The sequence below is a fragment of the Dromaius novaehollandiae genome, chromosome 17, assembly GCF_036370855.1.
Source record: "Dromaius novaehollandiae isolate bDroNov1 chromosome 17, bDroNov1.hap1, whole genome shotgun sequence".
In the NCBI taxonomy this organism is placed as follows: domain Eukaryota; kingdom Metazoa; phylum Chordata; class Aves; order Casuariiformes; family Dromaiidae; genus Dromaius; species Dromaius novaehollandiae.
This window is the reverse complement of record NC_088114.1, coordinates 8,066,403-8,090,569: the sequence shown is the minus strand read 5'-3', so window position 1 is coordinate 8,090,569 and position 24,167 is coordinate 8,066,403. Positions and strand designations below refer to the sequence as shown.

The 24,167-nt window shown below is 44.1% G+C and overlaps 1 protein-coding gene across 2 annotated transcripts in view; it reads left to right on the top strand.

Annotated features, from left to right (window-relative positions):
- Nucleotides 1-24,167, top strand: part of GALNT9 (polypeptide N-acetylgalactosaminyltransferase 9) — a 221,812-nt gene that overhangs the window by 128,491 nt on the left and 69,154 nt on the right. For both annotated transcript variants that reach the window (XM_064522068.1, XM_026095321.2), the window contains 2 exons: nt 542-739; nt 10,984-11,101. In XM_064522068.1, the coding sequence (XP_064378138.1) occupies nt 542-739; nt 10,984-11,101 (316 nt within the window). The remainder of the gene's footprint in view (nt 1-541; nt 740-10,983; nt 11,102-24,167) is intronic.

The following is a 24,167-nucleotide window of genomic DNA, read 5'->3' as shown; positions in this document are numbered from 1 at the left end:
TGGGGTCAGTTCTTAGAAAACAAGATTAAAGCCTCTGAGTAACCTTCAGACTCCTTCATTCCCAGGTGTGGGTGGTGGTGTTCTTCAGGCCTTGTCAGCGAGAGCAGGCGGATGCTAATTGCTAGCAGGCGTCCTTGTGGTGTAGCCAGCAGGAGATCATTTACTTCCAGTTGGTGATGGTGTCTCTCAACACGTGCCCAGTGCATGCTGAAATGATCTCCAGACCTCAGAATAAGTGTTTGGCAAAACTTTGGTTGGTTAAACCCTGGTAGGGTGCACTGTGGACTAGTGACCTCGAAGATGAAGGACTGTATTGCAGTACAGCTGCATGGAGGCAATAACTCATGTGCTGTTGCTGTGTGAGTTATCCCCCAGCCTGTTGAGAGTGCAACACCTTCCATCGCCCTATGCTACTTTACGGGCTGCCATCTCGCTGGGTTATTGCTCGCTGTGTTAGAGAACTTCTCTTCATCGGATTGCGAGGAGGTACCTGGGGTTACTGCATGGCTCTAAAACATTTTGCTATTTTTATTGTTCTCAGGGTGGAACCTGCACTTACCCGGATCAAAGAAGATCGGAAGCGGATCATCTTACCAGCAATTGACAATATCAAGTACAACACTTTTGAAGTGCAGCAATACGCCAATGCAGCCCACGGCTACAACTGGGGGCTCTGGTGCATGTACATAATCCCACCGCAGGACTGGCTCGATAAAGGGGATGAGTCAGCTCCCATCAGGTAAATCTCCCATGCGCTGTCACTTTGGTGCTAACAATATTGGCTTCTCAGCTGCCTGCTGAAGGGGGGATTTAAGCAAAGTGAGGCTGTTGGTTTTGTGCAGGGATAGTAAAATGACACTGAGCAAAACAGATGGCTCTGCAAAGCCATGGATGCATGTGTCATGTCTCAGGGCTGTGCCACAGCACTGTGTGTGCAGAAATTCAGGTGCTCGCATTGTGAAACTGTGTTTCAGGCTCACGTTGTGGCCCTTAGTGTTTAGTAGGATCTATCTTTTTATCTCCCCCCCCCCCCCAGTGGATCCTGGCATGAATATTGAGCCAGTTAAATGTTGTGTGTATGAGAAATGTAGGTATTTTGTATGTGATTTCAAAGAAGCTGGCTTCACTTTGGGGCTGTAGGAGCATTCTTGGACATCAGCCCAAACCAGAGCTTCCCAGCAGCAGGAGGAGGAGATGTGTTAGCCTTGCCTTGTTGAAGAGTTGCTCTTTTCTTGGAGAGCCTTACATGTTTTTCTGAATTTTTCCATTGGATGAATTTCAAAAAGAAACTGGACTATATAGTGAGAATGTCATTCTATTTTTCTCTGTGAGGTAATGTTTTACCTGACAAAGTGGATTTTTTTAAGGACATACTTTTTCAGAAATAGTGATAGTGTTTTTGAGAATTGTTACTGTCACAGTAGGAAAACAGGAACAAGGCAGAAAGGAGGGTTTTTTTCCCCTTTGTTTGAAGTTCATGTTTGCTAGCCCTTCCTCTCTCTTGCAGATGGCTGTCTCACAGCTCCTCTGAGATGTACTATGCTGGATGAAGGTTACTATTTTTAGTAGCTGTTGAAATAAATGCCATGAAAATATGAAGCCTCAACATGCACTTGTGGCTTCTTTGCCCTATTTTTGATGTTTCTTAGGAAGAACTCACGTTACCATCTTAGAGTCATCTTCATCTTGATGTACATCAGTCTCATCCTAAAGTGAACTGAAACTTCTCTGTGTCATCCCAGTGGAGGCTCTGGCAGAGATGATGCTCTGCTTTCCCTTTCTTCCATCGCAGAGCTTGACCTGTCATGTCAGAGTAGTCCATTTCCAATCCATCACTTCAAACAATATACCTAGCTGAAAGCATCCAAGTGGCCTTATGGAAGTGAAAGGATGTAGATGGACTGCACACGTTTCTAAGTGTTGGGTTGGATGGGGCTGTCTTGCAGGATCCAGCCCACACAGAGAGAGTAATATTTCAATCTGTATTTGAGCAAGTTGTGCAAATTGCTCTTACATTCATTTGCGTGCCCTGTGACTGAAAAACAGAGCTATACAGTAACATTAACCTTATTTATCATGGGACAGCACTGTCCTTCATCACTGACCCTTTGCTCAGCTTGAAACCTCAATAAGCAGGGAAGTAATTACTTAGGAAATCGGTTTTCCTGGATAACATGCCCTGCTCTGCTCAAATTTTTTTAAAAGTGCAGGTGTTTTATGTCTGTTTCCACCCAGCCCTGAGAAACAGTTTATTGATGAAGAAAAATTAATCAGGCAAAGCCTTCATTTCTGAAATCAGGGTTTCAGTTTTTTATTCCCAAGAGGTTTTGCACACTTCATTACTTCCAGTTTATACGTGGAATCACTGTATTAATTTTCGCCTGAGTTGTTCTAGTATTTGAATGTCTTCTGTTCTGGAGGCAGCGATCCCATAAACCTCAGCAAGTTCCTCAGACATGATTTTCAGTGGTGGTAACTAGCACGCTCCCTAAAGTATGGGAGTTGCATCTGCAAAGCACTTCTGGAAATCTAGCCAGAGACCTTTTTAATAAGGAATAAGGAATCTCATCCCTGTAACGCTGGGAGAAGAGTTAGTTCCCTTTCAACAGTACAGGCCTGCTAAGATGGGCTTTCCTCACATTTATGTTCAGGTCCTTGCTAGAGTTAGACTGGCACAGAGTTGGACTGATACAACAATGAATCAGGTCCAGAAAATCAGGCACTGAGTAGTGTTGAAATCTGATGCACATAAGTGGCTGGCTCCCAAGAGCAGCAATTTTATTCTGAGCAGAACCTGAATGAAGAAACTCTCCAATTCGACAATGGACACGCTGCCCAGAGAGAGGCGAGACAAGCGGAGCCAGGAGTAGGGCAACCAGCCCTTGCTGACAAATACCAGGAGCACTGAGATGTTCTGATTACATAAGTATCTCTCTTGCAAATTATGAATTACGTGCCCTAAAATGCAGAGACAGCAATGTCGACCCGTGAACACGTACACGTCTCCCTGAGAGCACATGCTTGGAAGGCGGTGAGCTAAGAGAGTGGAGCATCCACTTTATAGCCACACAGTACTGATTTCTCATGGGCATCTGAGCAGGAGCACCTGGATGGATTTGCTGAAGCATTTGTCTGCGCTGCTTTGTTATGCCTGGCTATAGAAATACAATGCAATTTTGTGGCCTTTAAGTGATGTGTCAGCATAATTATGGTAATGGAAAGAGAGAATGTGCGAGTGTTATTGATGAAAAGGATCAAGAAGTCTGGTTTTAGAATTGAGATTTGAAATACAATCGCCCGTGATGGGAGCTTACTAACTGTAAAAATTTTAAGGTGTATTTTCAGAAGGAAGGTGAAATCAGAGGAGTGAGCAGACTTTTGCAAAAATCTCTGTTAGTTTGGTACAGACTTTAATTTTGTAATGAGCTTTCCACGCTCTGTACAACAACTGGGATTTCCATTTCAGTTTGGTTTGCAAGGCTTGCAAAGTGGTCCACATTGAAGCTGTTTGGCCCATTCATAAAATTGAAGGACTCTTTATCAGGATGAAAACTCAAAGTTCATTTAATCCTTGCTGACGCTGTCCTTTCTAAGGTTTCCACTGATAGTGTCATCAGCAAATAGGGGTTTTGTTTTGCATCGGTTTGTGCATTTTGTAAAAGAAAGGGCTAATAGCTAATAACCCCATGACTGGTTTTGTGGCTGGTGTAGCTGAGTACTTACTCCCAGATCTCCAAAGGAATTTAAGATTTTCAGTGGAAAATGTGTGCCCTGGCATCAGTGAGGATCAGAGCCCTGTTATTTGTGATGTTTGGACTGTATGAATGAATATCCTCTATCTGCAAAATTGGGTGAGACATTTAGAAAGTAGAGGCCAATTTCTGTTTTCATTGTGGATTACACAACAGATGTGCTTACTTCTCCATTTGTTAGAAGTGTGCTGATATTTGAAGCCTGTTCCTGTACCTTCTTGAACACTAACAGCCCTGTGATCTTGCACGGAGCCTTGCTGTGAGGGAACAGGAATTGTCCCTCAAGTCAGGGGACACGGTATAGACAGTCACACCAAGAGCACACCAGAAAACATCAGATCAGTTGTTGTTGTCCAAGTGACAAAGGGCTGTGAAGTGCAGACAAAGGTAAAGAAATAGCAAGAGTAAAGTGTCAGACTTGGTAAAGATTTCTGATACAGTTTAAAGTTGGTTCTTATTTTATTCCATGATAATATTCTGAAATTCAGGACAATTGATGTTCCCCAAATCGACTTCTGCAGGCAGTCTATTTTGCATGTTTGACATTTGAGACGCAAGATGTCTCTAATGTGAAGATTTAAATGAGGATTGTTATTTTGACACGCCATGTCCATCATGTCGTTTTTCATTTGCGTTCCTGAGAACACACTGCCCAAAAACATCCTTATCGTCTGGCAACAAGCTGTGTAACCAAGAATACAGTTTCAGAGGCTTTCTAATTAATTTGACTACGTATTGAAACAAGCTCATTTTTTTTCCTGTATGCAGAAGATACTGTAGTTTTTTGGAACAGCAAGGGAGGCGTCTGATACCCTGAGCTCTGGCCTCTTTCCTCTCCTTCCGTGATTTGATGGACTGCTTTGTGTTTGATTTCATGATCAGCAGCCGCTAACATTAGACTCATTAGTCAGCCTCGCTCAGCCACGCATAGCACAGCTTTCATTTTATCTTCCTCCGCAGCAGTGGTGCATTACATTGTTGCATATGTTCCCACTTATTGCTTTAATACGCCATAGTGTGGCACCAGTAGCAATGTGTACATGCACATAGAGTCAGCAACTCCTGAAAGCACATGTCTCACTCATCTCTAAAAGTGAGGGCCTGGCATGCCCAAGCAAAGCGGTTTTGTTTGTGCTGCCCGCTTTAGCTGCGTGTGTGTGTGTGACCATCTCGAGTGTGAGTTAGGTCTCATGCTGGTCTCTGCCACCCTGGGAAGAAATCCATCTGTGTACCCAAGCTTGGGAAGGGTCTCATCTGAAATGTCCTTGGGGAGGAGCCATGCTGTCACGCAATAATAAAACTGTTTTATTGATGGCCATCTTTTTAGTTGCTGGTTTATAGGAGCCTACAACAGAGCTGTTTTTTCTTTATTTGCCCAGATTCTGATGAGTATCCTGCCTGTTCTGAAAAATGCACTTCTGTGGGGCGTTGGAAAGTTATTCTTCATCCCTACTTTCCTGCTTTCCTAGCCAAGCATTCTCAGTTGCTTTTTTCCCTTGCTGTAGCTCTCCAAAGGGGTGGAGAAGCCTGCCCATCATTAAGCTTGTCATTTTTTTCCTGTAGCTCCTGAACAGCAAATCTGTCCTTGAGTTCTGTTCTCACAGCCTGATGTGGCTCTTTATTGCAGAGGACTTGATTTGTAGGAAAAAATAAATGCTTACAGAGGTACCATGCAGGTTTCCCCACTTACCTGTCAGGCCAGGAGTGAGGTACTGCCTAGGAACCTAAATCAAAGAAATATTCTGCCAGGGAAAATGTAAAACTCAAAGATACGGTGTGTGATGTGTCATTCAAGTATCTCTCCATCTTTCTCTATATGCGTATATACATACATATGTGTGTATATATATGTGTTTGTAGGTCAGTTGTCCTGGAAACGGCACTCACTGTGAGCTCTGAAAACTCTGTCAAATGTAACTTGATTGCACGCGTGGTGACCTCAAGGCAGAGGGGCAAAGATGCAGAGCGGAGTGGAAGCCCTGTCCTTTCACACGCAGTCTCACACTCCTCACCTTCTCCTTCCCTTTTTCTTGATGAAGCCACCCAGCAGCTCCCTTCAGTTCATCTGCAAAGGGGGGGGATCCACCTTGCCCTGGCAAAGACGCAGCCAGGCTCCTGGAGATCTGGCATCCGATTTAGTGCGGCTCTGCTGCTGCTGGCGTTGAGGCTGGTACCGTGGGTGCGGAGAAGAGACGCAGAGAAGAGACACGGAGAGCATTTCCAGCTGCTTTTGCTGAAAGCAAATTGTCTTAACCCAGACCATTAAAGCAAGTGGCTTTAATTTCTGGCTCATGTTCTCTGCTCCTGGTGCCCGTCACGTGCCGGGCACTGGCCCCTGCCGTACGGTGCCTCTCTTCACTGTCGCTGCCCCCACCGTGCCTGCCGCAGCAGCGAGCGGGGAGGGAGGGCAGATTTACCATGGTGAAATGCCGTTCTCTCTGCTTCCCTTCTTTCCCCAGGGCAATCCCCAGAGTAAGGTCTGCCGTCAGGTAATTTCCACAAATTGATCATGCTCTGTCTTTCTCCAGTGCAGAATCAATACTATTCTGTGCTGCATTTTACATTTTAGCTGCAAAAGCCATTTTACTGTGTTTCCCACATTATCGTTTGACTGCTGCTGTTAATGATAATTTATGCTTATAGCATCCTCAGCGGTGTCAAAGAATACTCCACAGATCAGTTAAGTCTTCTGACACCTTTGAGGTGTTGGTAATAAATAGTACACCTTCAATGACTATTTTGTGATACCTTCCTTCTAAAAATGTCACTGTTTTACAAGAAGTCCATGACTTAAGGGAAAAGGTCCATTTGCATGAACAGGTGTGCTTTAAGTTAACATATTTTCCTTTGCAGCTGTGAAATGCTAAGGTCATACACCTTCACACTAACTGCCCCTTGGCTAGTGAGCAGTGTTTAAGACGTGCTAGCACAGTTGCTTTTGCTCATATATCCATTTCTGACCTTCAAGGGGAGTCTTTGCACTGTGCTAAAAGTGGTAGATATGTTGGAGTTTGTTCAGGTACTGGAAAAACCCAGCCATGGCAGCCAAGCGAGGGTTGTATGCTTTCTCAGGGGCAGTTTTCTTTAAAAGTGTTTGCAATGTGTCAGTGTTACACTGCAGTGCAGTGTAAAACTACCATCCCCTACGCTTAAAACACTTTTCAAAGGGAGTCTTAGGCTCTTAAGCTGCTGAGGCAGTTCTGAAACTTTTGTCCAGTATTATTTGTGCTTCACAGATGGAGAAACAGAGGCAGAGGGAGGTGACTCACTGAAGACCAGATGAATGACAGAGCTGGGAATAGAGTCAAGGTCTCCCGACTCTCAGCACTGTTACCAGCTCACTGGGCTGTGCAATAGCACTATACTTAGTTGGGTCAGTCAAAGTACAGGAAAGTTAAGAGCCTGGGTTTCATGAGGACTAAATGCCCAAAACTCTAGTTGAACATGACATAAGTATCGACATGCAATATTCAGAAAACTCAACATAGGGCATTCTAGGCAAGTTCTTCCCCCAAGTCAGGATGTGGCCAGGGTAGAGCCAGAGGCTGCTCAGTTCCAGCTGTTCCTACACTGACCACACTCTCATTCAGCTTCTGGGACTGCAGCCGTGCAGATGCGCAGTGGCTGTAGGTAGCCAAATTCAGGTAGAGATAGGTACTGACACTAGCAATTTTTGGTTGGCTTCAGTGCAGAGCTGGATGTGGTTCCCTCTGCCATTGTCCTGCTATTGTTGCTTTCCTGAAAACCTTTTTTTTTTTTTTTTTCTGAATATGCCATGAAGGCTTGTGGGATCTGCCTGCATTGCAATGTATCAAATTAGAAGAAATAAAACATGGAAGAGAGAGAAGTGAAAAGGCAGTCCTTCTCAGAGGCATTCATCTGCAAGTGATGATTATGTAGTTGCATCCAAAATGTATTTCCCACCCCCATTCAATTAACAAGTCAGTGTTTTAATGGGCAGAGATGGCAGCTGCAAAAATCCATCCTCCAGGGAGAGAGCTTCCAGCACCTGAGAGCAGCCTGCAAAGCCTAAAGGTACCATTCCTCATTAGGAAGGAAGGAGAAACACTTCCTCATGGGAGCATCATACTGCTTTAAGGAGCTGCCTGCAGCAGGTTTTTTAGAGGTCTGGTAAGAGAGTAGGTCTAATCGCAAGCTAGCAGCTCAGGTTTGCAAAGCAGTGACGCTCTAGCCTTTTTCCAGTGAAGCTTGTGCTTGCCTTTAAATACATGAAAAGGCAAATGAAGAAAGTGGCTGATGTTTCTTTTCCCTCCTTCCCTTTTTATCATGCTTAAAGTTAAGAAATACCTAAACATTTCCTCAAAGGCTTGTTTTAGAACTACTATATTCACTTTCCTTGGTCATGTCTCTCTTATTTCCGTTTCTAGATCAAATTCACTCCTTTGTAGCCTAAAAATCATTTTTCAGTGATACAGGATGTGACAGTGGGATGTATGTAGGGTCCATCTAGTGCTCTCTACAGGAGAGTTCTCAGGCTCTTTAGGCAAGTCTGTCTTCAGGCATGGCTGTAGGAACTATAAACACGAAGACACATTTTTAGCAAATAGTTTGAATTTATAAATGCCATCCATCTCATGAAGATCCTGGCGTAAGCACCGGTGCCATCTGATGAAGCGTATACATCACTAGAAAATGGATGTGTCCAGCCAGGGGTATCAGGACCGTGCATGGTTCTTGTAGAGTGCTCAGATCACTTCTCATAACAGATTGATTCGGCAGAGTCTTCACAAATAACAGCACTAAACAGAGAAGTGCTGGCATTTCTTGCACTTACAAAAAGGCGGCTGTGGGAAATGGGAGAGAGCCAAGTACTGAGGCTGCTGGTGGTACCAGTAGTGTTCTCAGTGGGGTTTGGGCCTTCTGGCCTTGGTTTCCTCCCCTTTTGAATGAATAGGGGTCTGGGGACCGGATGAGAGCCCCCACTGCAGTCCAAATCTTTTGTGAAAACAAAATGCTTGCCTTTGTAAACATCTTTGAATCTAACCCTTCCCAGCTCATGGTCCAAGGAATGTATCTCACTCTGTAGGGTGCAACGTGAGAGTTAATCAAGCTATTTCAGCTTCTTTGTCAGAAACGGTGCCGATCAGATGTGTTTCTATCAACAGCTGCCTTTTTCAATTATGCAGAGAAAACATGAGTGCAGTGCAGCATAGGCTTGTAATGATCTGAGAGGTTGCAGTGGATTTCAGACGGAGAAAAAGTGCAAGGAAGAGACGCTGAAGCAGTACCAGTAATGCAAGTGCTACAGCAGAGTCCATTATAGATAAGTAATAGCAGTGCTTCAGCAAATGACCCTTTTCAAGGGTACCAAATAGTTCTTGTCACAGGTCGGACTGTGTGCTGCAGTGTTGGGATATGTATTAGGCCCAGGAGCAAAGAATTGTTTTATCTAACCATATACTTGGCCATTTGTTTGAAGCCTTTTTAACCTCCTGCCATAGAGATGGTGAACTCCTGATGAGAAAAAGGACCTGATGTGATAACACCATTCCAGCAGCCACCTGCTGCTACCAGTGAGATCCACCAATACATTGGCACAAAATGGGTTTGCATTCCCAGGCGGGGCAGTTTTTCATGTGTGTATGAAATTGCCTTGTGAATATGTTTCTTAGGTGTCACTGGTAAATATCTTGTGAATAGCTTTCTGTATAAATTGAAGAAACACACAGGTATCATGGATAAGAGAGAATTCATAGTGATAGTATAACACAAGTCCATTACAAAGGAGACTTTTTAAAATAGGTTTTAGAGATTTTCCATCATCTTTGTTTCTATACACCATTCTCATGGTGCATATGTATAAACTCGGGCCATAGGAAGAGCATTCTCTGTTCTATTAGGAAATAGAAAACTGGCAAACACCAGAACCCTCCTGATGTCTTTTTACAATAGCACTGTTAGAAATGAAGTTGTATCTGCCAGATGGCCCAGAATTGCCTCCCTTTCAATGGAAGAGGGAGCACAGCTCATTCTTCTAGGTCACCTACAAAAGTGCTCAGTTTCTGAAATGATTTTGCAGGCTACAGTTTCCCTGATTTGGCAGACGGGTCTGCAGGGATCCCACTGAAATGGGTGGCTCCACATGGTCCACAGGGCCTGTGGACAGAGCCTGGATCTGGGCCTGTCCTGTAGATCAGACTGTGGGATGACTGTGTATGATATTGCAGCAGGCACTATGCAACCTGCAGTTGAATTGCAAGTCCAACATGGTGCTGCAGGCTCATGCTGTTCCTCCATGTTAAATTTAGTCGAGTTTAAATTTTGAAATTTTGAGCAATAGTAACGAAACCTAGTTCCTACTTTGCTTTTTGAGGGGGCAGTTGTGACCAATGCAGGGATGTAGAGAAAGTGTAGGCAAATGAAATAAGCAAATGTAATTTGCTTGCCTTTCTTTAAAATAACGTTGATGTGGTAAATGATCTCAAAATTTATTGTCTTGTTCTAATGTGATGCTGCTCAGTGACAAGTTTCAGAACACTTTATAACAGGGAGCAGAACCATGGTTTTACACATCTGGAAACTGATGCTTATGGAAGGGCAGTGATTTGTCCTAAGTCACGCAGTAGCAGATCTGAGGGTAAAGTCTCTTCATCTGAAAGATTTTTCCTCTTCTAAATATTGACCTTAGCAAACATACAAGTGTTCATTGTGGAACAGCTTCACCAGGGCTGAAATTTTTCTGCTACACTTGACACCAAGAAGCCACGTGCCCTGCTTAACACCATGCTTGATCCAGAGTTGTCAGCATGCATGTAATTTCAACACGTGGGCAGGGAGACTCCTCATTTCTGACAAAGCTTTGGGTTTTTTTGTGCCGTACTCTTCTAATAAAGTGCCTAGTTCTTGTGCTGCCCTCTGTATGGCGGTGAACTTCACTTCCAGCACAGTGACTGTATCTGTCACGCAAAGGAAAAACAGCTTGAGGTTTTGCTTACATGTGCGGTGTACTTGACCTCCCATTTTGTGTCTGCCTCACATAAAACTGGTCCAGGCGAGTCTCACAGTGTGCTAAATATGTAGCTGAATCTGGTCACACAAGATCCCCCTGTCCATTGGGGGATGTAGTACAATGCGAGTACAGGCTAGTAAATAAATCTGGTTGTAAATGTAGACTTGAAGGCTAGAAAGTGTTTCATCTGTCTAAATTTGTTATGAAATGGGTTCTGTGGTATCTACTAAATGCCTTCACTTTTCTATTCTTTCTGTGTAGAACACCAGCCATGATTGGATGCTCGTTTGTAGTGGACCGAGAATACTTTGGTGAGATCGGCTTGCTTGATCCTGGTATGGAGGTCTATGGAGGAGAAAACATTGAATTAGGCATGAGGGTGAGTAACAAAGAAGAAACTTTGTGTAACGTGTATTTGCAAAGAAAGACGGGGAGCCTGTGGCCCAACAGAATTGCTGTCTGAGTGATAGGCTATTACACTGGAATAATTGATACTGCGGTGCTGTCTGGAACTAACAATCCCAGCAAATGAATATTCCTGGTCTTACTGGCCTTGAGACAACTGGTGAAAGACAGAAATATGGTTCATTGGTTCATTCTGTCAGTGTTTGAACTAATGAGACAGATTCCCGCCTTTCCCAGTAGCTCTACTGGTGTAGACAGAGGTGATGTTGTGGGTGCATGGTCTAGCAGATGCAGTACCAATGGAAAACTAAGGCCAGGCTGGTTGGAGTTGTCAGCTGTAATATTCTGCAAATGATGCGTGATGAATGCTATGGTATTTTAAAACTCTAAGGATCATCTTTAAAGAATAAGAAGTAAAGAGTACAAGTATCTGTTTCTGCTGGCCCCAAAGACTTGCATGAGAATGATATGAGAGAAGCTGCAGAGTAGAAGTTTGGAGGAAGGATGCCACATGTCTGGCAGAGCTAAGCTTAGCAGGACCTCTCTCTACAGCAGTCTTTGGGAAAGATATCAATTTGAGTGACTTCTGAGCCTGTTTGTCCATCTATCCTCCTACCTGTTGGGCAACACCTTCTCTGCTCTGCTTCAGCCCAGGTGAAGTACTGTAGGCTGAATGACTTGCTATCTCCAGGAATTCAAGAGCTCGAAGTAGAGAGCTGTATGGGGAGATGATCTCATATAAAGCAGCACCTCAGAAAAGCTGCAAAGGCATGCAAAGGAGAGCTGGATTTTGCCTGGTTCTTAGGCCATTACAAAGTGTAGCCAGATGACTTCAGGACAGCTTTAGTCAACCCTGGGCCTAGAAGAGGTTTGCTGCTTGTGATCCTTTGCGCTTGTTTTCAAGATGCTGCTTGTCAACAAGTTTTTCTGGAGACCAAGGAACCTGCCATTGCTTTGCACTTGGAAATTAGGCCACTTAATGTTGCATGAGCACAGCTTCCTCATTATAAAGCTGGCTGTTTAATTATTTTCCCCTTACTCTTTATTCCCTGTCTCACAGTAACACATCCCTGCTGCGTGTAGTGTGCTCATTAAAGCATATATTCTGCTCATGCTGAAACACCAAACATCAAATTAGTCCATCCTTTATCTGTCTCTTTTTTTTAAAATAGCTACAAACTCCTTCACACCAGTGGGCTGAAGAAGGTCATTGTGGCAGGAGTTTGTTTGCATGTACGGGTTTGTATTTATTATTCCAGCATCTCAGGAGGAATAGGGTTTTTAATGGGACCATGTGACTATGCTGCTTATACTTTGAGGTTCAGAATTTACATTGGGGACAGAAAAACTGCTACCACAAATCATCCAATTTTCCTTAAGAGGGTCAGGCTATTACCAGGATTGTGTGAGCTTTCCTTTATCATTGTGCAGGGCTTTGAGCTGTCTGAAACTTTTTCCACATGGCTGCTCCCAGAATAGATTGCACGCTCTGGTGGAAGTCTGGTGTAGCTGATGAATAAGCCTCCTAAGAAGTCTGAAAGCTGTCGCTCTTCCTTAGACGAGAAGAACTCGCTGAGTACGATTAGGGCTTCTGGTAAAGAGAGGCAAAGGTGTTAATAGGATTATAAAATGGCACTTGCCTGAAGAGCCCAGGATTTGAAGTGAGTGAGGACAGGTTTTCAGGTATTTGGAAACCTGTTAAAGTCTGTAGGAACCCAGGAGCCAATGCTCATTCTCTCCCCCCCACCCCCAAAGAATAATTAATCCTATTGTGATGTTTGAAAAGGGCTTTCGAAAAGTATAGGAGTATGAATGAGTTCATTCTAAAATACGCCATATAATGCATCATTTGTCCATAGCATGGATCTGCTAATCTACATTTTCAGCCCGGATCTAGTGTGGTAAGGCACAGCGTGTGCCTCTTAATGTGCAGGTCCTCCATGAGATCCCTCGCAATGTGTCTTTCAGAGCTGTCAGAAACTAGCAGTATGAAAGCGCAAAAGAATCTCCTCCCTTCCCCACAGAATATTTATAAAATCACTGTGAATTTACAAAGGTTTTTTTTTTTTTAATTCCAGAATCTAGAAGTAAGTTGCAGAAGATCAATCCCTTCCAAAGGCCCAGTATGTTGAGCTATGCAGGGATCAGTGTCCAGGGCAGGAGCCAGTGCTCAGCTGACAGCAGACCAGGACTTGGGGCCACAGGGGCAGCAGGTTGGCTGGGAAACTATGAAGTTACAACCCAACACCAGGGTCTGTCCTCGGCCCTTCAGCGTGGTGGAGTCTGCACCTAGGCAAGCTGAGCAGGGAGGAGAGGCCGAGGATTTGGCCTGTCCGCAGCACCTGCGTGGAGGGAGACCATTGCCCATGTGTGACTTGATTTGTATGGAGCAACAAAAGACAGAAAAGGGGAGGAATATATGAATGAACAAGTAACGAGGAAGAGCAAGAAATAAAGCTGGGGAAACCAGTGGGACGTATTCTGCTGAAAACGGTCCCTATTTAAAAAAGCTATAGTAGTAAGCCTTTAAACTTCTTTGCAAACTATCATCATGTTACTGCTAAAAGAAAAGGGATTAGGCGTGGAGTGTCTGAATTAGATTACATTACATCTAATGAACCTTCATTTAAATTGTTTTAATAAAGCGAAATTGGGAAAGGCAGTGCAGCTAATGAGCTGATTTGGGAGGATACTGTTTGATAACCCAGCTAATCCCCCTTAAATCTGTTGTTTATTAAAAATATCATCATCTTGGGCATTCTGCTAGTGGCTTTTCCCTTTTCTGAATTCTGTAAATGGGAGTATTTAAATAATTAACCTAAGTGATTTTCTGTTTTGAGTAAACAGTGCATGAACTGGCTACCTGGCTGGGGCTACCACATCTGTTGAAAATATTTAGGGGTCTGCAAATCTCTTTTTTACTTACGTTGCCTTTTCTGCATAAACTCCTTGTTGGTTAGAGCTGTAACATTCTCCTAACGGGGTAGCATTGCAGTGAGGCCAGTGCCTGTTTGCCAGGCTAGAAAGGTTCTGGCTTGGGTGAGAAAGAAAGAGGGCCAGCCGTTCTAGCAAGTAAAAGGGAGATGGGCATGATTGCAGGCTTACAGTAGTAGGGAAATAGATGGACCCTTACATAATGTCATCTTGTACTGTATTTTTCAAAGATGATAGTTTCATTGCAAGATGGATAAATATAGGGTTGAATTCTGTTATGGAGAAATGGTGCTTTTCTGCTAGTGTTTGCAAACCTACAGGCACTAAAGCTGATGGGAATTGTCTGTGAGGATCTGAAAGCTGATTTTTGCCAGGAATTTACAAGGTTGAATTACGGCTGACTCCTGCGTGGATGAGGTGCCCTTGACAAACACAGGGAACTTGGTTTGTTTGCTGCATCAGTGCATGGTGCTGCTTCACTGCTCTGCCACCTTGTGTCCTTGTGCATCCAGTGAACGGTAGATAGCCCGATTTTCATTTCATCTGTGGTTCAGCTGTCTTTTTGCCAGCCTGGAAGCAGAGATAAGGGAAAATGATGGTACTTTCTTCTGCAGTGAAACAGTGGATGTGTCTGTGCCTTAAGGAGACCCCCTAGATTCAAGGTGGATCATGATGGTTTTTTGCCCCTCCTGGACTCCACATGGTCCATCTGACCTGTACTGTAGTGAGATGTCCCATTGATAAGTGGAATACCAGCGTGCTTGGTCCTTGTTCAGATATGCATTTGAAATGTAGAGGAAGGCAGGGTTCCCTTCAGATGAGAATGCCAAATTATGAAATTATCCAGGGATGCCTTGGAGGCGCTGGGAAACAGAAATTAGTAGTTTTAATAGGCTACATACTATTTACTCAACAACCAAGTGAGAAACTGTGTGGTTTACAAGCCTCATGTAAGTTCCCTTGTTAGTGGGAGCTACAGATACCCTTAGTTGTTTAGAAAGGGATCACAGAAACATTAAAAGCCTACTTTATGATTTGACCTAATACAAGGGATTTATGATCCATCTTTTTATAGCAGGGTCATTAATCATTACAGTAAGGCTCTGTCCTGTTCCTCTGGAATGCTGGTGATAAGGTGAATGAATTGTTGCTCTTTTCATTTTATCTACATCTACAGCAGTGGTAGGTGGGAGGGAGATCAAGCATTTATTTTAAAGGATGCTCTAGTACAAATGAAATTCTGTTTCCACCAGTAAGAATCCAAACAAAGTAAAAAATCAATTTGTTGCCACAATGACAGCTGAAAGCAAAACTTGACTAGGAGAAACCAGTTTACTTTCGCTGTAATAGCACCATGATATATCTCAAAGGAGGGGATCTGCACTAGTCGATGATTTCTTTCAGGTGCTATCTAATAACTTACCCCATTTTAGACGTCTTAAAGCAGCCTAGTGTTTATGAAGTTCTGACCAGAGAAATTAATTAGAGGCGTCCTTAGATACCACTGCGATAAATCAATTCTGTGGTGGACTCAAGTGATGATCCTGTTGTCTTTAGTTCTCCAGCGGTGCCCAGTTGGATGCTTACGGTTAGTCGTGACCTAAGCTTGTGAAGATGTGTCACCAGTAGCTTTGGCCAGTTCTGGTTGCTGGCGCTGGGAACATGCAGTTCATCAGGACTGGAAAAGACTGCTTGAAAACAGGATGAAAGTTCAGGTCGCTGCTCTCTTTGCTGTTGTGGTGACATGCTAACAGCGGCCAGGCTGGCTAGCTGAAAGCGAGCACGGGTTGTGTGCACGGACACCCAGCCCCATCTTTGCGTGTGCAGAAATACCGTGTGTTAGAAACTCATGGTGCAGATTCACGGGAATCGCTCTCCCAGGAAATAAAACTCATTGCCTAATACACTTTTATACACAAGCAAATCATTATACTTCGCAAACTGATGCCGAGCTTTGCTTCCTTTAAAGGCAGACGAGCTGTATTTTCTCTGAGCGGAAATGCTAATGGTGGGTTGTTGAGTAGTGAATTCTTGACCTGCTTTTATTACCTTCAGCTAAGGAGATTTAGATTCCTTTGAGCAGTCAGTGTTTTAAACACGGATTCTGGGCTGGTATGCTATAATAAAAATGTCACAAGGTTTATGTATGGCAAATTTTAATTCTAAATTCTGGACCAGGCTTTTTACCTTGTGTGATTCATGAGGCCAGGCCCCTAGTGTTAGAGCTAAGAAGTAGGAATGCCATTTTTCAAATTTCATGGTTTTTATCACATGCTGTGGTAAAACAAAAAGTGAAAATTTAACAAAAATACGGGTTAATCAAAATGTCTTATTTCAGTAATTCCAAAATACATCATTTTTACTTTGATTTTTCCTAAGCTGTAATTTTTAGTATAAATTAACTCTGTTTCAAATGAAAAGTTTTAAAAGAAAGTTTTTCAGTGTGAAGACATTTAATCACTTAAATGGCGAATCACTTAAATGACATTAACAAAAATTCACAATTTCTGGTAATCTGAAAATGTAGTGCATGCACATGACTATTCACATGGAAGTGCAATAAATTACCATCTTCAGCATGCAATTAAATACTATTTGAATGTTTCTGCACTGAACTCTGAATAGCCAGAGCAAAATCCTAATAAGGGATGTAATCTACTTAAAGTCACCCAATTGTAGAAGTAGCAATGACCTGTGTGATAAATCTGCTAGGTCTCATTCTCCAGATAAGCTATATAAGTAAAGGTGTCCTCTGTTCTGTCTGCAGTTTAGTTTAGCATTTTTACAGGCATTTCCTAAGGTTAAAGAATGTTAAGGTTGTAAAGTCAAGCACTAAGAAAAATATGAAAGGATTCAATTCCTGGTGCCTGGATTACATTAATTTGCAGCTCCTTCCCCTCTTTAAAATAGAAGTTGGAATAGGCTTTTATTCTACGATGATATGCATATATGATGAGCCAAGTTTTCTGCTATTCTAAATTTTCAGTGTCTTTTAATTTCAATGGAGTTACATCGATTCCAGCAGTGTGCAATTAGGCTCAACATTTGTATAAAGCAATAGTGAGTCCTGTCTGGAAAAGAAGCCGGAGTTCGCTGGAGGTGGAGACGCGCTTGCAGGCATTACATGCAGTCCCAAAGACACACGGCACGCAGCGGTTACGAGCCCGCGTTTTGAGGAGCCCTTAGCAGCTCTGGCTGCTCTGGTTCTGCTGCTGTATCCACCCCGTCACCGGTGTTCTCGCCTCCGTGCAGTGAACCAGAGGGATCCAGCATTGTCAGCAAACAAGAAAACCGTGAAGAAGCAGCTGAAAAGGACAGCCAGAGTTGCAGCCTGGCAGCCAGCTTCTGGTGCCAGGTTTCAAATGTCTGACATAACGGCACTGGAAACGAGAGGTTTTCCCCTGTAAAGGTCTTCCCACACGTGAAGGAGAGGAATGTGCAAACAGTGCGTCACCAAGCCAGACAGCTGGAAGATGGTGCTTGGCCCATTCCTCCTAAGTGAGAATACTTTTTTCTTTTTTTTTTTTCCCCTACCAGATCATTTATATATTCTTAATCGTACTCTAAATGAGATTCACAGTTTTGTTTCTGGGGAGAGAATCCAGCTTTCTACCTGTCTGCGGTTTATTTGAACCAGATTGTGATCTTTTTTAAATTGAAGATAACTGTAACCTTGAATGGAAAACAGTGTTTTCATCAGGAGCTAGTGCAGTGGTGTTCTAGCATGAAATTGCCAGCAAGCTATGGGACTAGAGCTTACGAATGCTGCTAAAAACACTCTCTGAAGTGGGAGCATTGGAAATAGCTCAGCAAAGAGCATCTGGCCATTTGGCTTCAGTATCGCATCATGCTCCATGGAGTGTAACATTTTATGTTACAAACGCTTTCATGTACTAGAACATGATAAAAGCACAAGGCTGGAAATTTCAGAAACAGATCAACAGCAAAAGAGGCGAGGAAGGAAAGTGCTTCCTTAGTCTTTGTTGCTTTCTTCTCAGCCCTTTTCCGGCAGATTTAAGCTTGTGCCGGCTCCTCTGCGGTGGCAAGCGGGAACTGAGAGAGACAGAAGGAACGCAGAGAAGCCGCGTGTGCTGATCGCGCTGCGGTTTAGATAGCTTTCACTTGCCTAATGATGAGACTGAGCCAAAAGCCTAGAGACGATCTACACCTGGTCAGAAACTTTGTGATGCAGCATAGCTTCGGTTGCAAAATAACAGCTCATCTAACACTCCAGTAATCTGCAGGGCTCTGTTAATTTTGATGATGATCACCGAACGCCTGGTTTTTCTGTTGCGTAGCTGGAGGTGGCCTTTCCCAGTGCCCAGCACACCGTGCAAACAGTTTCTTTGACATTATTGGAACTATTTTGAATCCTTCACAGAACCCTTCCAAAAAAAAAAAAAAAATCAATGCTGTGGAAAATGGCTTGTTTCCATTCCAAAATGAAATGCGGAAGTGTTGCAGGATCTCAGCAGTTCCCAGAGCAGGAGGTTCCCCGTTTCTAACTGCCCCCGTGGTTAGCTCAGCTCCCCCGGTGATTCTTACTGCCCTCGGGATAGCAGGCTTGGTCTGAACCCCAGAGTGGCGTGAGGATCCGCGGGCTCGCGAAGATCTTCCCAGCCTGGACTCCAGCAGCTGGATGGAAGCTCTGGTTTGGGCCAGCACCCCCCGTGGAGGTCCCTGGCCGAGGCCCGGGGTGGGGGGGGGGACACCAGGAGGCCGCGCGGCCCCCCAGGCTAAGGGGCTAGGCCACGCGGAGGGCTCCCCCAGCACCTCCTCCGGACCGGGCTCCGTCGGGAAGGTGTACCCCCGCCTCCGAGGGGGGCTGCTGTCGGATTTATGGCATCCTCGTCCCCGGTCTGGAGCGCAGATTGTAAGGGTTGAAATGTATAAATTTTCATCTGTTGAGGAGGTGTTACCCTTGTAGGAAATCTCAAGTCACCGTTATTTACGGTGTTCAGCAGAGGCCTATAAATCCTTCCCCTGGCAAGCTTTCTCGTCCCATGCGTGAGGGAACCAGAACCGACCGCTGATGGGTTTTAGGGCAGATTGTGGGTTTTCTGCTTGTTTTCTCTCTTAGTTCTGCCTGGAAAACTCTGTGAGGTAATGTGGCACTTTTTTTTAAGCTGTATTTTGTGCAGTCTGTTAAAGAAATGTCAAACCGACTGGTAAATACCCTTGTGGTAGCGTTGTCCGAGTAGAGCACGGCGCGTTTGGCTGACCTGCGTGACAGGCGTCTCTGAGCGGGTGGAGGGAAGGGTAGCGCGTGGACCTGTGCCTTTGGATAAGGGTTCACTCCTCCGTGTCAAAAAATTGCAGCGTTATCTGCGTTGTGTGTAATGCCACCGCAGAAAAGCCACTAGCACCGTGCATAAAAAAAGACGAGCTGTTTTCTGTTGAAGGCAGCAGAGGATTAGCCACCAATGACAGCCTGTAACGTGAGGCTTCTGGAAGTCTGATGAAGTGGCCTGCATGGTGCAATGGTAGTATTTGCGACGAAGGTCGAGCTCTTGTCTAGGGAGTATTCGGCAGCCGAGTGGTCTTGAGGAGTCCATCTCCTGTCCTGCCGCTCTGCGTTGCCCGTCTGCGAATGGCCATGATGATATTCGCCACGTGCTGGTGAAGTCAGCCCTTCGGCACAGGGAACAGTGTCAGGCGTGGTCTCAGCGCACAAAATGTTTAATTTTTCTAATTCCACTGCGTACCCTTTCTATACTGATTTCATATCCTTTTCTGGGGACAGATCCTGGTTCAGCTGAGCACAGATGGAAGATACGTGGGCGTAGGGTCTGCAGGCATGGGGGCAGTCCCTGGCGCAGTCAAAAGATAAGCACGTGAAAAGTTTGGCTGTTGCCACCTAACCTTTGTGCTGCAACTACACCCTAAACTTGCCCTCGCTTTCACGTCCTGTTCCTCCCAATGCTGACGGCAGGAGCATTTGGTCGTGGTCATTTACAATGACACCAGCCATCAGTTGCCAAACAAAAATTACTGCTCAGTCCTGCAAAGGTGCATCATTCCCTACAATCCGTTGTCCTTTGGAAGCTTTGTGGGACTATTTCACAGCAATGTTTTGGGATATGGTATGTGCAGTAATGTGCCTTATACTGACTGCTGGGAGTTAGGAACTTGATGACCCCCACTTGCCCCATTTGCTCGGTGCTTTCTTTTCCACTTCAGCATAGAAGGAAGGAAATGAACAAAAAATCCTGATAAAACATTGAAAGTCTCCTTCAAACAGTCCCCAAAACCTCTCTCTCAAATCTTATGTTTGGGGTGGTCGAAAGGCTTCATTATTAGCATGTTCAGTATAACCTGCATAGTTCATAAATAGTTTCACTGCTCTTGTAATGCGGCTGGTCTAGATCTGTACAGAAAAACAACCTTAGCGTCCTGCTATGTCATTGTTTCTCGTCCATTAATATCAAACTAGATTGGCTGTACATATAGACGTGCCCAAATGCACTGGTCAGAATGCACAATTGCTTTCTATGAGTAACTTTCTTCCAACATAATGGAAAGGTGTTAGCGACTTAAAGAAAAAAACAAACACAAAATGGCATATCTGTCATTTCTATTTGTATTTTAGGTTTGGAAAATGCAGATCTCACTAAAAAAATTATATTTAATATGACATACAGAATTTATAGCATGAGAGCTGCAGCCAAGGAGAAACCAGAGAAGCCTCAAAATACAGCTATGATTTCTGTGATAGATGCAACTGCATAATATATATTAAACTGTTTGGAATATAATAAAATGATACATTTGTATGTCTCAGTTAAACTGTAGCTGTGTATTTATACCTAAAACACCACTTGGATTTTTCTCCGCATCTCTAGTAGCGTGTCATTTATGCAAATATCTTACTAGCAGCAGAAAAACAAACAGTTCAATAGCTTTCAAGCGTGTCATGCCCCTTGGTTCCCAGCACGTTCTGGGGAGCAGGTAAATGAGCATGCCACCGTTTAACTGCGGGAGAAACTGAGGCAGGAGGCTGAAAATGTGCACAGAGGTCATTTGAGGGGCATTCGATGACAAATCCTAGGCTGGAGCTACCTCAAATGGACTTTATTGCCTTTCTCGCTGCCAGTCGCTCTGTAAGCAGAGCCTGGAGGGGTTACTGCAGGGTACAGAGCTGGCGTGCTTTCCGGGGGCTATTTTCTCGCTTCTCCTGTGCTTCCTGGTGACACCCCCCACATGGCCTTGCGAGGTTTGCTGGAGAAGACCCAGCATGTCCCTCTGCCGCTGGCGGACGGATGTCCTATCCCTTCCCCGCTCCTTTCCCTCAGCCTTTTTTCCGGGTGGGTTTCCCTGCTGTCGCGCCGTTAGCCCCACGGCAGCCGATCTGCCAGCCGCCGTGGAGCCGCTGGCGAGTTCGGCTCCAGTTAGCTGCAGTTCAAGGTCAAATGGGACTTTAAAATATGAATAAATGTCAGGGTTTGCTGGCACATCGATCTCAGTCTTTTTGATTACTGCCAGATCCCATGAATAAATTAGCCTTGACAGGTACAATAAATTGTATAGACTACTGATCTCCAACAGTAAATGTTAAAGAAGGGCATGGGAGGCGCAGAGGGGAAAATACCCTCTGCAGATGCTTGTATTAAATGAGGTGGTTTAGATGCAGCGCTGGGAGTGACGCACGGGCAGGAAAAGGCCTTTTGTTCGTGCGAGAGGCTGTGCCGAGCCGGGGGTCCCCGAGCACGACGGAGTGGCAGCTCCAGCCGCCCTCGCCAAGGCCACCCCTCCGAGGCGGCTTTGCAAACCGCTTGGTCCCGGGTCCCTGTTCCCAAGAGCGATCGTTGGTAGTCCATGTCTCCAACAAAACAGGACTGAAGCAGAGAGCGCTGGAGGTAGCTCCTGGCATCTTCTCGTGCTTCACTGTGCACTGCCAAGCCATGACTGGTTTGTGTGCCAGAGCTCTGCTATGGAGCGACAGTTTACTGGGAAACCAGCAGATATTCCTGAACAACGTAACTTACTATATACTCTCTCTTTTCTGTGATTTCCTGTATTGCATAATGTGGAGATTCTTTGTTTCCTTCCTATGCATAGTTTTAATACTAGCAATATTAATCACTGTTTCATTTAGAAAAAAATGTTACCTTTTGATGATTGTTAGATGAGCATGTGCAAAGAATTCGAGAAAGGGTTTTTCTTACTAATACTAATTTATCTGCCTCTCTCCATCAAAGCATTTTCAGGTTTCCTAAATTGTTGGAAAAAATGATCTAGAATAGAAATATTACAGTAATCTCCAAGATAAGACATTTCAGAAAGCCAGTTATTTTTTTCCATCACAGACATGTGGACTTGTTCTTTTCTGTGTGCTGTTACTCCCATAAATTGCATATGCCCTCTTTCTGCAACACCATACACACATTCTCACTCCCTGTGTCTTGATGAACGTGTGTGTGTGATGGAGCAATCCTGGAGGTCATGGAATAGTGCTCATTCTGAGCCATTCCTCTTCCCAGGGCTTCTGTGCAATAGTTGGGTCTGTGCTGAAGTATTAAGCTTCACAGTATTGTTAATCAAAAAATGCATGATTTAAAATACCAACACTTTTTTTTTTCCAAAAGCAGGAATGTATGTAAGTGCTGTATGTTGTAGCGAAAAAATTACAGGGAGAAACTTTGTTTTGGCTTGGACCAGTCTCTTTAGATTTTAAATTTTAGAAGTGCATGTTTTGCATAGCTCCAGTTGCAAGTATGCAAGTATCACATTGACACATGAATCACCCCATTAATATGCATAATCAATGGTATGTATATGCAGTAGGGACTCTTATAAATCTGCGGTGTATATGCCAAACTGTTTCTGTGCTGTGATGAGCTGATAAGCCCTCCGTCTATGCGGAGCGGTAGGATATGATGGAAGGGATTACAAAAAGCTGCTTTATTTAGAAATGCAGTGGAGTAATGCAGCCAGAGGTCGAGAAAGTGGAGGCTGGGAAAGAGAAAGGGTCCTTGCTACCGCGGGAGCTTCGCCAGACGAGGTGGCATTCATCGTGCACCGAGCACGTAGGCAGGGTGTTAAGTATGGTCACAGGAAAAAGAAGGCAAAATGGGGGCACGTTGAAGGAAAAAGGGGGCAGCCACAGCGCTGAGTCGTAAGAAGCAAATTGCCTAATAAGAAGGATTTTGAGAACTGCGTAGAAGCTCCTGAAAGATTAGCCAACGCAGGCAGGTGGCTCCAAGCCTCAAAATGTGTGCTTTTCTGATTACTGGTATTATAGGGGGAAAATGTTTACAAAGCAGTCGGGAGGGGGATGAAGATTATATTCTGAGGGCCAAGGAAGTATTGTGCTAGACTTAGGAATCAAGCAAAGAAGCTGTTAAATAGATAAGCGATAGGCATTAGGTTTTTAGAACTGGGGCTTCTCAAGCAGATGCCGGATGAAATGGGGAGGGATTTGCATGTAAGGGTCAGAGCATCTTCAGTCAAAGTGGCTGCACAGGTTATTAAGGATATATTTTTTTCTCATGCCTGCAAAAATGCTTCTCTGTATTTCCACTCACAGTGTTCCTTGTTTACAGATCTTGTAAGCATTAATTCTCAATTGGTAAACCTTTAAAGCTTCAGAGTAAGCCAGAAGATGAACCGGTGGGGACTCCAAAGACTTTATTTTATGCCATACAAATACACTGTTGTGAAAGTGGAGCTACATGATAAATTACAGCTGTGTGGTTTGCATATATTACGCTGCTCCAACTTCTTTTCTGTTCCCTCCCCAGGAATCCACCTGTTCAGCCAATGTGCCAGTTTCTCAGTAAATTTAAGTTTCACTTGCTTTTAATTTCTGCTTGCTAAAACATTTTCTCAGTTGCTGCCCAATGGCCCTGGGGAGGAGTTGGGAGGTGTTGCAGACTTTGTTACAACCCAAAACAAGTAACTCACACTTCTGTCACTGTGAGAAATTCTTTAAAGCATCCACAAAAATAATATATCTTTATCTTCCTTGCTGATACAGTTTGGTTTTTTTTTTCTATCACTTTATAGTAAATATAAAGGGATCAGAATTTATTACTGCAAAGAAGGAACATCAGTCTGAAAAAGTTACCTCCATCAAATGAAAACACTTCAGGTTACAACCAGACCAG